Below are 13,207 nucleotides of genomic sequence, written 5' to 3' on the forward strand. Positions count from 1 at the left end.
CAGGTTTATACTTGATGTGCTAAAGCTATTTACTCAGAACACCCATCTGCTTCTAGATAAAGCATCCTTCTTGGAAAGTTATAGGTATTGATTGACCAATGTGGTTTTCTGACCCCATGCTAAACTTTCTCTCTTAATGTTGACATATTCTTTGATTATCTTAGAGAAACTCAGTCTGTTGCTGAAAAAAATCAGTTTCTCAGACTGATCTTTTTAGTGGGCACTCCAGTTTTATAGCATATACACTGAGAACTTCTAAAACCAACTAAAATTAGATTCTAAGACTGTACTTGGCTTATTACAACTGTATAAAATCTGTTTCCAAGGTAAAGACTAGATGCTGAGCCTTCAATTCTATGTGAAGCTTTTCATTTCTACCATGTAAATAAATATTTACTAATGTCAGAGCTCTTGTATACTGAGCCCTTACCATGAGCTAAGCACTTCGTACTTCATTTTTATGAAGTTCATTCATATTAATCTAATCATTATTTATTTAGTATAGATAAAGAAATGGAGGCTCAGATGTAAAAAGTACCTCTTCCAAAGTCACAGGGTAGGGAGTGTATAACCTTGGAATTACATCAAGATTGTAGGACTTCAAGGCCCATATTTTTAATGACTAAATAATTGTATTTTAAAATCATATCATTGAAAATATACTGGACAAGTTCTAGAAGTTGATGAACTTTTACTCCAAAAGTATTTGTTTCCTTCTTTAAAAAAATCTGTATTTGAAAATTATGTTTTAAATAAAACATTGCCATTATTTTATAGTCATTTGCAGATACCCTTGAAGGGAAATTTTATAGAGAGAACTATAAACAATATTTTTACAATCTTAACATGTCACAGTATTACACTGTTTGAAGTTCAACATCTTATAATACAAATTTTCAAATTCCAAATTCCAAACAGTAAAATGCATAGTTTTCCTAAACTGAAATATGTTTTTCTAAATAAACGGTCACTTTGTCAAGAAAACAGGAGATCACTTTTAGAAATCATGACTACTAGAAAAACAACTAAAATTACTAACCACTTAGCTTTGGGCTGGGTGTTCCTAGTGCAGGTCTAGGATCTTTCACCAATATTTTGGAACCAGCTATGAAAAGAAACAAAAATGTTTATAAAATTTAATATAATTAATAACACACATACACAGCCACACATACAATGGGATGTATTGTCAATTTTATTCTCTGACATATCATATAGTTTTCTCCAAAATGTCCTGTTCATTATAGCATCTCAGTTCCCACTCAACACTTCTGTTGTACAGCTAACAACTTCAATAATTATCCCCATTATTGTCCAGTGGAGCAAAGGGAATATTAGTGCTGCCTTATCATTTTGGGGTCCTGTTTCTTATTTTAAAGGCATAAATCAACATGGAAATGGTTGATTCCAACATGGAAGTTGGCTGAAGGTATGTTCCTGTTACTTAAAGACAAATAATTTGGGTAGGGTTCATGTTTAAGAGTCAAGAATTGTTAAGGTATCCCATTACATCATAAGAAATTGGCTAGACTCCAAGGTAAAGACTTAACATTTTAAGCCGAACCCAAAGAAGCCCAAAATCATGTGGATGTGCCTGCAAAGTTGAAGGAGCTGTGACAGGCAGTGCTTGTAGACCTATAAAGACTTGCATTTTTTTCCTAAGAAGAATGTAATGTCTTTAAAGATTTCGAGGAGAAGTTATTCAGATGAACATCACTTTGGCTGCAAAATGAAGAACAATTTGGAAAGGAGTGGGTATTGATTTGGGCAGAGAAGTTAGAAAGCCGTTTCAGTAGTCTCCGTAGAAATAATGCTAAGTTAGACAACTGTAGTAGTGATGATAAACAGAAAAGTGGTTAGATTTTTTTTTTAAAGCCACCTAAGTTCTGGTGGATGAAAGGGACAGGAAAATGTCAAAGGTGACTACTAGATTTCTATTTATTATATGATGATGGTACCACTGAGTTAGGGAATATCAAGAGAAGATTTACGGTGAAGGGAAATTGATGAGTTTAGATTTGCATATATTATTTAAATGTCTTTGAGAAATTCTGGAAAAGATATCAGGTAAGCAATTAAACATGTAAGTCTGGAGTTAAGAGGAGATAAATGATCTAGAAATATTAATTTGTAAATAATCTTCATAGAGGAGACTAAGTCTTTGACTTGAATGAGGTCAGATCACCTACGGAGAGATCACAAAGTGGAAGGAGAAGAAGACTAAGAAATGAGTTTTAGAAAAGATGGATAGAAAACATTAAGCTTAAAAAAGGAAATGGAGAATAGGTAGCCAGAAATTTGAGAAGAAAATTACTTATTTATTCAACAAATATTGATTGAACAATTTTCACATATAAGGCACTGATCTAGTGCTTAAAATAACAGTTGTAAATACTTTGAACAAGTTTCTGGGTTTTTTTTTTTTTTTTTTTTTGAGGTTATATTCTAGTTGGAGAAGGGAAGATAAAAGGACAGGAGAGGAGAGAAAGACACTGAGAAGTAAACAAATAAAAGAATAAGATCTCACATAGAAGGAATTTCTATCATGAAAAGTTTTTCAAAAAAAAGAAAAAAAACTCATCTAGCTAAGAGAAAAGAGTGAAAACATTTCAAGGGGAGAAAGTCATTAATACTGGTGAATGCTGCATGATTTCGAGAATTGGAAAGAATGAAAAAAAAAAAAGAATGTATTGATGACTTTATCAAGAATTCCAGAAAAATTTCCTTTGCTCCTTCTTCTGGAAACATAACCCTTCCTTCTCTGGTAAACTCATCACATCTTGTCCAGGTGGGGACTGTCCAGATTAAGCAAAGCAGCAACATGGGTGGACACATCACCTAGATCTAGTTAAATTATCATATCACTGTGTCTGAGAAATAAATTTGGAGATGGATTTCATTAAAAACTGTGACAATCAGACTTCTGTGTAGTAGTTTCCTGACCAAGCTTTGGGAAAGACTCTTTCTACCAGGGTTACTCTGCCAGAAGGATATAAACACAGGAATACTGGCAGCAATTTTCCCTCCTGTAGGGGGTTGAATGTTACATGCTCCAAATTCATGTTCAACAGGAATCTCAGAATATGACCTTATTTGGAAACAGAATGTTTAAAGATGTAATTAGTTGGGAATCCTAAGGTGAAATATTCCTGAATAATCCCTAAATCCAATGACTGATTTTTTATAAGAAGAGAAGAGGACATACAGAGATACATAGGAAAGGAGGCCATGTGAAGATAGTGGTAGAAATTATAGTGAGGCATTTATGAGCCAAGGAATGCCAGGGATAGCCAGAGGCCATAATAAGCTAGGAAGAGGCAAGGAATGATTCCTCCCTAGAGCCTTCAGAGGACACGTGACCTTGCTGACACCTTGATTTTGGACGTCTGGCCTCCAGAACTGTGAGAGAATAAATTTCTATTCTTCTAAGCTCCCAGCTTGTGGTACTTTGTTATGGTGGCCCTAGAAAACTAATACACCTACTGTGAATAGAGAACTGGGAAAAGTAATAAAGGCAAGAAATAGAAATAGAGCATGGAAAAGAAGCTATAAAAAGGCCTGAATAATAATTCTGCACCTCTGGATCTAGAAGTGTCTATATGATTCCTACTCTTGGAGTTGGTAAAAAAAATTTATTTTGTTCCTAAGATAATTTAAACTGATTTTTTAATTTTTTTTTGTCTCTTGTATCTGAGGAAAGCTGAAACAGTACAAAATCTTCTGTTAAAAGTTTTTATAGAGAAAACTTACCTTCACAAACAGGAACTTTTCCAGTCCAAGTGTTATCAGATCTACACACTCTATGTTCTGTTCCACCTGCTAAGAAGAAGCCAGGCTGGCAGGTATAAATTAATGTATACCCATGGGATGGAAGGTCCATTCCTACTACATTTGCATGAGCTGGAGTTTCTGGCTGTTTACAGCTGTGGGCTATATTAAGAAAAGGGAAAAATGTTCATTTTTATAGACACGTTAAGAAAGTTTTGAGACCCGAGTCACGATATATTTTTACAGGTATGCTAATGCCTTTACATAAATATATCTTTAGTTATTCTCATGAGTCAAGGAAAGCTTATCAATGCAAATGTAAATGTTGTTTTCATAGACTAGCATTTCATAAACAATCATCTATGGAACACTAGTGGATGTTAACAGATAAACTGAGAGGAAAATAAAAGACTTACTCTGGGTAAGTAAGCTAATAAATATATACTATAACACCACTTTAGAGAATCACAATATATATTAGCATTTTAAAGGATCTAATAAGTTCTGCTTAAGATAAGTTTTAAAGTTTATCAAACTCATATTTTCTATACCAGTTTAGGAAATATTAATTTATAATTTTTATTTATTATATTTACTTTAAATTAAAAAGCATGTTTCCTAAAGGTAAATCCAACCACAATTCAATATTTTGCTCTGATATTAATATTTCCTAGTGTAGATAGTACAATTTAATAATTTTTTGCATGTGGAATTTTCTGGGCATATTTTGGGTCCATATGCTAGCAGTATCTTTTCATTCACTTCATATTTTGTGTCCTTTGCTCCATGTTTTTTCCCATTCCTAATTCTCTACCTTGATTACACTATACCTGCACTTATGACACTACCTGACCCTGACCCTGACCCTCAGTTCACCTGTTTTGTGTCTTATGATGACCATTCCCTTCTCAGTCAGAAATAGATGCTACGAAGAATTCTCCCCCTAAATAAAACAACATTTCTCATCATTTATTCATGGATATAGACCTTTAAAGGTGGTCTCTGAGAAAAAGTGTCCTGTGGACAAAATTGTTTGTAAAAAACTTTTTCCATTTGTTTCCTAGTGGATATTTACTAAGTTAAAAATAATAGCTAATATTTTTTAGCACTACGTGAAAAACATTTTGTTATGTGGTTTATATTTAATGTAATTCAGATAATAAAATTTAATTCTCAATGGGGGAATATTGCTAAGAATAAATACAAATAGTCTGTTTCTGCTATATTCTTAACCCCCATTATGCACAGATTAGAAATTCTGAGTTACTCTGCAGTAACAGAAGCTGTTTAATTTTATTTAGATCATCATATCCCAAATGCAGGTCATCAGAGAATCTTGGCTTACTGTGAAATACCTAGTTACATCCCACATAGCTGTTCTAAAGTAAGTACACACTCTGAGGAATTTTCTTTTAAGGAATTTTGCCATATTTAAATGTCAGCCGGGCATGTGACATGACTTTTCAGTGGAGTGTTCTGCTGCTTTTCAGTAAACTGTGGGTCCTCAGGGACCCCTGTGATTATATGGGTGGTTGTGAACAGGGATAGAGTAAATTCACAGGACTTATTTGAACTTCAGCATATCCTAAAAGTTAGATACAATTCTAATGAGTATTTCTATTCCCCCTTACTCTTCACTTTTCTTACCGGCCCCCCCAAAAAAAGGTGGAGAAGAGTTAAAAGGAGGAAGTAGGAGGGAAAAAAGAGATAACTCACTAGCTAAAATTTATTTCTAGCTGTAATTCAGAAAAGATTGTTTAGTAATCTTTGTTCTCATTCAATCTGTACAGCAAGTGCTTTCAAGTTAGGGTCAGTGCACATTTAGAAGCTCCAGGAAATCCTAAAAAGTATTAAAATTTTTGGTTAAGGTATTTATGCACATTTCCTTTTATGGATGTTTCTAGCTTTACTCCAGTTCTCAGAGAGTTTCACAAGTGAGAAAAGACCGAGTCATTACTATAACTATGTTGGAGCCTCCTGTATCTCAGAAGCACTTCAGATGCATAGGTGCAGATCTATGAACTTAAAAATAATCATCATCTAAAATTACCAGGTGACTAAAATGAATACAATTACAAGACTTTTTCAAAGAGAACAAAATTGTGCCCTGTGCTTTTCTGACTTCTAAAAAAATCATGTTCCCCACTAGGCATGGGGTTATGCTACAGTGATAACACTATCTACATGAATTATGTTTTATAATAAAAAAAAAACCCAACAACGTGACATGTCTTTTCTTAGCCACAACACTTACGTATGCACTCAGGCTGAATTCCACTCCATGTGAGGTCAGGAAGGCAAGTACGTGTTGTAGACCCTTGGAGAAGATGTCCTTTTTTGCAGTGGAACTGCACAACACTTCCTACCTATAGCAAATTACAGAGAAAAAACAAATGTCCCAATGCAACTTCAAATACAGCAACAAATAGAAAAAAAAAACATGGATGAGAAAATGCTTCCCAGAGAAATTCTGCATGGTAGAGGTTGGAAGGAAAAGAAACTGAAATCTGATTTAAAATAAAATTGGGCAAAAAGACTAAAGAAAAAAACTTAGATCTCTTTGTGTGCATATCATCATCAAATACTTGAGTACAATGTATACACAGGTGCCAAACTTTTTGCCATGGTAATTTGAAGAAAATATATAAGAAACCAAAAGGCCAATAAGCTACATATAAATATAAGATAGACAGAAAGTTAAAGACAGATACATGAAGATGCATAAAGGCAGATACAGAAATAAAGATAACTAACAACACAAGAGGCAAATGAATATGGAAGACAGTAAGTGCAATATGAGATTGGACACAAAGGTGTTTACTGAAAGCTGAAGTGTTAACAAAAATGGAAGATGTGCTATTTGCACTAAGCTTTTAAGGGATATGTAATTTGAATAAATGTGTAGAACAATGTTTCTCAAAGTGTGGTTCCCAGACCAGTAACCTCAATGTCACCTAGGAACTTGTTAGAAATGCCAATTCTGGAACCTTAGCTGAGACCCACTGAATCAGAAACTCTTAGAGTAGCAGCCAGCAATTTGTGTTTTAACAATCCCTGCAAGTGATTTTGATGAACACTAAAGCTTGAAAACAACTGATAAAAGAGTAGAAAAGATAAGACTATTATGATAAAATGTATGCTGGTTAAAGCATACACCGTATTATTTAGGAAAAAAGAGAGCACTTTTGATTGGTTATCATAGATAATTTATGCAGTAAGCTGGGAATCTGGGAGTAAAGTGGGCAGCAGTGAGATATATGTCAAAAAGAAAACAGACTCCAGAGGCATGTATACTTGGCTTTAACTTTGAATTTGATCTTACTTGAATAAGGTATATCTCCTCTTTGAGACTTAACTCCCTATATATAAATAAAGATGATATTATTTAACTTGAGACTTAAGGATTAAATAAAATAGGATATATAATTCACTCCACATGGGCATGGAACATACGCTTTAAATAAATTCCAGTTATCATTATTGTAAGAGACATAATCAGTTTTCTGAAGACTCTCAAATAGCAGGCTATAGCATCTGAATTTTTAAAATAAAAACATAAAGTTCCTAAAGCTTTCAGAGCAACTAAAATTTGTGTAGAAAATAATATCTTTGAAAAATTAAACTAGCCACTGTATGGAGAAACTATGAAACTCAAAAGAGGCTTGCATTGCCATTTTAGAGTTTGAGTGGATAAAGCTTGACCAACTTGTGGCAATAGACATGGGAAGGAAGTTGTTTACTCAAAATATAACACAAGGAAAAATCATCAGGATTTGTTAAATGATTAGAGATAGAGGAGAAGAAAAGGGGTGGGTTAGAGTTTGCCACTTCAGCCTTCCCCAGCATATGGAGTCTGACGATGTTCAATTGCTGTCTTAGGGTTTTTCACAAAGGCTATGTTTCCTTTTTTCCCTGTTAGTTCCTACTCCTACCTGCTAAAGCAACATGAGGCTAAGCCTAATGTGACATAATTTGATACAAGATTCCATTTGGACCTTGAGACTAGCTATATTCCACCATCTTTCACATTCTCGTTATCATCCAGAACTAAGATACACTCAAAATATTCAGTTCCAATAGTCATTCTCTTACAACAACATTTATACTTCCAGTTGTCTCATATTATGTCTTCCATGACAGCCTCATCTCTGCATCCAAGAGACATCTTATCCTCTTAATGCCTGATTTTGTCTAGGGCTACTACATCGCTCAACTCCAGGGAGCACTTTTCATGCTATATTCAATATAAATCCTTCAAACTGTGCTCCGGAGCATGCCATTCACATACTCCCTGAAGTTGTGCAATATGGTCCTCATATGGTTTATACCAACTGATCATGTGGACTTTGCAATTCTGTCCATTAGTCAAACTGGATCTACAAAACCCATCACCTCTATCAATCCAGCAATTTGACTTTAGGCTAGATCTCAGTCAATGGCCACCCTTCACCCATAAATCTCCCCTCATTTAACACACCACCAAAGACTGACACTTTTACCTCCTAAACCTTTCTTAAACTATTCCCTTCCCTCTTTTCCCACGTATACATCTTGTTTTAGTCCTCAACATGGTTTATCAATGGTTCTCAAACTTTAGCAGATATCATAATCATCAGAAGGACTTAACCAAACACAGACAGCTGAGTTCCCCTCAGGAATTTCTGACTGGGTGAATCTGGGGAAGACTCCAAAATCCACATTTCCAGCAAGTTCCCAGGCAATACTGGGACCACACTTTGAGAATCACTGTTATAGCCAATTACAATAATCATCTAACTTGTCTCCACTTCTCCAGTCTTGACCCCATTGAATTTTTCACTCTAAAATCAGAGTGATTTATTCAACATGAAATTTTACTTTGTCATTATCTTTCTTAAAATCTTTACTGGCTTATCCCCCATAGGATACAGTTACATTGTCTTAACTTGGAGGATAAAAGCCTCCATAATCTGATCACTAGCTGTCTCTAGCATCATCATTGACCACTTACTTTTACTCAAATTGTGCTCATAGAATATTGAATTTTTGTAGTTCCAATAATGCATCCATATTTTTACATTGTCCCTCCCACATGGAATGCATTTCCCAACTATTTTTTCCTAGATCTTACCCTAAAAGATTTAGCTCAAACAAAATTTCTAGAAAGCTTTCCTTGCAGCAAGCAGATTAGGAAAACTGTCTCTTATGTGCTGCCTTAGCTCCTTTCAATGTTATCAATATTATCAACCTATCCTGTAAAATCATCTATTCCATCTGACTCACACTCCGAAATGTTAGCTTCTCTCAGCTAAGGATCACATGTTATTCACCATTACACACCAAGAGCTTAGAAAATCTCTTGAAAATATTGGATAAACTGAAGGAATGGGGACTAAGAACTTAGTATAAAATTATTTGATTACTTAAAAAGATTTAACATGTCTATCAGTTTCTTAAAATGTAGTGATATCACTTTCATACTTTAACATAAAGTTAAATCATTATTTGTTCTTTGAAAAGTATATTTGTGTTATTTCATCAATCTTATTTGTAAGGAATGAGAAACATGATGGATTGCATACTTTTTTTTTTACTTCTAAGACTTTCTTCCTCATGTCTGTAATCTTTTCTGAAATAACAATAAATAACTGCTCTACATATTAACAAAATACCATAGAACTAAAATCTATTTAAAGTTTTTCTATATATCATTTACACATTTAATAACAAAGTTTTTGTCAAATTCACAAATACTTATACCAAATATTTAATATACCTAGAGTTATACAAATTTAGTAACTGATTTTTATTCAGAATTTGTCATATTCAAATCAATCATCAAAATATTCTCTAAACATAACAAAATATTCTCTAAATATTAGTGAATTAATTAATAATTTCACCAATGATAAATGCACTTAATAGTATATTTTACATATCTCTTCATCCTTTTCCAATGTGCCATGTAAGTTCCTTCTGACCATAATTTCTAACATAAATAATATAATTTGAACATTTGTAGAAAAATAAGTAACATCATAAGACTTTCCATTATATAATTCAAAAATTTCTTGTAAAATAATTTACATACAATTTTCCTACCAGTATTTGCTAATAAAAGTTCTATTTGTATAAGCAATTATATATAATGTAAAAATTAATTTTAAAATTATTTTTATATCAAGATTTTTAAAAATCCATATCAAGTTTTAATTGCAGTTAATGTTAAAAAAATTTTTTCTTTAAATTGGCCCAAATTAGCATGTTGTTTGCAAATGCATTATAAAATTTAAGACGTCTAATTAGTAAATATGACTTATCTTCTTTAACTCTTTATTCCCTTTTTTAAATGTTATAGTTCAGTTCCTTAGTCATGAAGTTAGAGAGCTAATCATATGATTAATCAAAATTTTAGAAATTTAAAACATTTCAAATAAGATCTATCATCCCTTTCATGATGTTTTATAGCAAATGACTCTTACTGTGCTAGAATTTTCATCACTGTATTTTTTTGCGTGTCTGATTTTCACTATCAAGTATTTGCTTAACTGGAGTATGCAGTATGGTTCCTAACAACTTATTGAAATGTATATATAATAAAGGCATCAAAAATTTATATGCTCCCATTATAATATATTTTAAACAACTATTTTATATTCATATTTTTATGATGTTTATAAATATTTTACCCAAGAAAAACTGAAGTAGCTTCTATTTTAATAAATTAAAATTAATAAAATTGAAGTAGAAAGGCAGGATCATAAAAATGAAAGGATAACACATATGCTTAAGATCAGGTGCAAGGGGTTTTCACTGAGCTTCCTAAATGAGGTTGGGCCCTGTGCTTCCTGAATGAGAAAAATTGAATTAAGGTGTTTTATATATTTTTATTAAAAATAATTAGATTTTAACTTTAAATGTTTAATTTTACTTTTTTGTTTTAAAATTCATGTTATGATATTCACCATTTAAGGCAGTAAGACACTATATAATATGTCTGCCTCATTCAATTTACTTTCATACTTATTTCAATTATAAACTGGAAGTCATACATAATCACCACAGTTGTTTTTTAATTTAGAAAAGTCACTTAGCCCAAAATCATACTTCCACTCATTTCATAGGGATTGTCACATCAACCAGCTAAATGTAAGAAAGCCAAGTTTCAGAGGCTACTCAACGGAACATGTATTTCTTTATAGATATGCTTAGAGATGCAAAAGCACAATTTTTTTTCTTTGAAGCCTGTGTGCTTCTGAACACTAGTCTAGTATTAGCTAACCATTTAAGAGTTAGATTTTTTCAACATAATTCTTAATAAGTTAGTAAGTACTACAGCTGTAGATACTAACCATTTAATAAATATGAACAAAGTTTTAAAATGGTACTTTATTTATATCTTTGATCACTTTGATAGTCAATGCACAGCCTCTCTTGTTTCTCTAATTCTCAGCCTTCAAAGTTTAAAAGCTGTAAAGGCTCAGCAACTGTCAGCTTATGTGGGTTTCTAGAAGAGAGTCTGTATCATTACATATGTAAATGTGAGCTGTACATACATATATACAAATACAAATATACATATACTTGAGTCATCAGATGAACCTCTTTTCACAGGTACAAGGTTGACCCTGGTATCTGGATACCCAAGGAAGCTGCTTGTAGGTGTCTCTTTAGATAATTTTGCAGAAATGGTCAATGTAGAATGATGTTGAATATCTTGGACTCTCACTGACTGCTCCAGGAAATCCTGACATTTTGATTACAGTATTGATATTCTGGTTCTTACTGACTACACTAAAGATAATTTTGACATAATAGTAATTGCTACTCTTACATGGGTCTAGGACTGTGCCAAGCCTTTGCTGTCTAAAGCATTCCACCTTGAAAGATGTTTTCATCTTGTAGTGTCCTGTAAAACTTTTGTAAAAATATTAGCTGTAAACTTTTTCTGTGATATTTTTCTCCTATTAAGAACCATATTTATCCTTCTTAATTATAATCCAAAGTTCTTCAGTATGGTTCACCTTTATCTTTTTATCTGCTTCTAGCATTACTTTATAACCAATCCTTTTCCTCCTAAGAATAGAAGTGCTTCTGTTATAAGACCATGTTTCAGCCAGAGCTGATTCTGAATGATATCTGGATTCTTTACATGGCTTCTCTCTCTGCTTTGAGAAGCTCTTTAATTAGACAAGCACTGTAGGTGATGAAAGGAAAAAAGCTAATTATTACTTGTTGGAGTCTTGTCTCAGGCATGCTGTATGTTTGTGCAAGGTCCATTACTCTATTGCTGTTGTCATTTGGATACTACACTTACAGAGAAGTGGCTCAGCACTCAGCACACAAGTGACTGCCAAACACATTTGAGCATGTCAAGATGTATTTTTTTAAACACTAGCACAAGGTGTGTGAGAGAGCACCCAGTTGACTTAAAAGAGATGTGGGGCAGGGTTGTCTAGGTAACTGATTACTGTCAAGTTTGCCAGATACAATAGATAACTCCCTAGACAGAATACCTAGGACATTCATTTGAAAGCCAGGTAGCTAAGAGGCTGTTTGGTTTCTTCAGTGTTCTCTAGCTACTTGGGTAATATGGTTGCTCACGAAACATTCAATACCAGGGTGAACTGTGGTTGCCAAGATGGCCACTCTTGTTCCCAGGAGTTCTGTGTCTATAAAACTGGGTGGTCAAGACTTGCTTTTGGAAATAGAAGCCAGAGAATAAAAGGTGTCAAAAGACAACCGTGAATAGTTGATCACATTGTCTTTAGTTGATTACTTTTGTCTCCCTACCCCTCAATCATGGATGGTTTTGTAGTCTCTGTAGTCAAGACAGAAATTTTCACCACGGTTATTTTGGTAGTGTTAAATATCATAGTGTTAAATATCCTGGAATTAAATACCTAAAAGTCAGATTAAAAACATTTTATATTTATAATAATTTTATGTAACAAGTCCTAAATCAATACATCTTCCCAACCCCAGAGCTCAATTTAGAGTAACACATCAGTTAGTGAAATATTTGTGTTTGGCATTTCCTCTGTAATTAATCTGGATGTTGCATCAATCGTTTTGACAGCTACTCTCCTTACTACTAATATATTTTTAGCTAAAATTGTTCCAATGTATAATATTTTAGATAAAAAGAGAAATTGCCTCTAGTACTTTTTTCCAACACTGGAATTTCTGCCATCTCTAGCAACAAGTGATATATTCTTATATTTTAATTATTTTACCAATGTCCAAAAATCTACTATATAAATCTTTATAGAAAAGGAGCGTGAACGAATAAACACATTAAAGGGAAAATTAAGAAATGCGGAGTGCCTCTGCAACTCATAACTTTCCCCTTTCTCTTGTCCCTCCCAGACTATGATTTTATTTAACTCACTACTGGTCATTTGATCAAACCAGAGGTAGATACAAAAGTTGGAACATTTTGATTCTCTTTCTGGGTATT

At 33.2% G+C, this 13,207-nt stretch overlaps 1 protein-coding gene across 2 annotated transcripts in view; it reads right to left on the reverse strand.

Moving 5' to 3' along the window:
* Positions 1–13,207, reverse strand: part of CSMD3 (CUB and Sushi multiple domains 3) — a 1,219,369-nt gene that overhangs the window by 15,539 nt on the left and 1,190,623 nt on the right. For both annotated transcript variants that reach the window (XM_057736100.1, XM_057736099.1), the window contains 3 exons: positions 6,023–6,134; positions 3,751–3,930; positions 1,040–1,105 (listed from right to left, as the gene is read on the reverse strand). In XM_057736100.1, the coding sequence (XP_057592083.1) occupies positions 1,040–1,105; positions 3,751–3,930; positions 6,023–6,134 (358 nt within the window). The remainder of the gene's footprint in view (positions 1–1,039; positions 1,106–3,750; positions 3,931–6,022; positions 6,135–13,207) is intronic.

The sequence above is a fragment of the Hippopotamus amphibius genome, chromosome 5 (genome assembly GCF_030028045.1).
Source record: "Hippopotamus amphibius kiboko isolate mHipAmp2 chromosome 5, mHipAmp2.hap2, whole genome shotgun sequence".
NCBI classification, from domain to species: Eukaryota; Metazoa; Chordata; class Mammalia; order Artiodactyla; family Hippopotamidae; genus Hippopotamus; species Hippopotamus amphibius.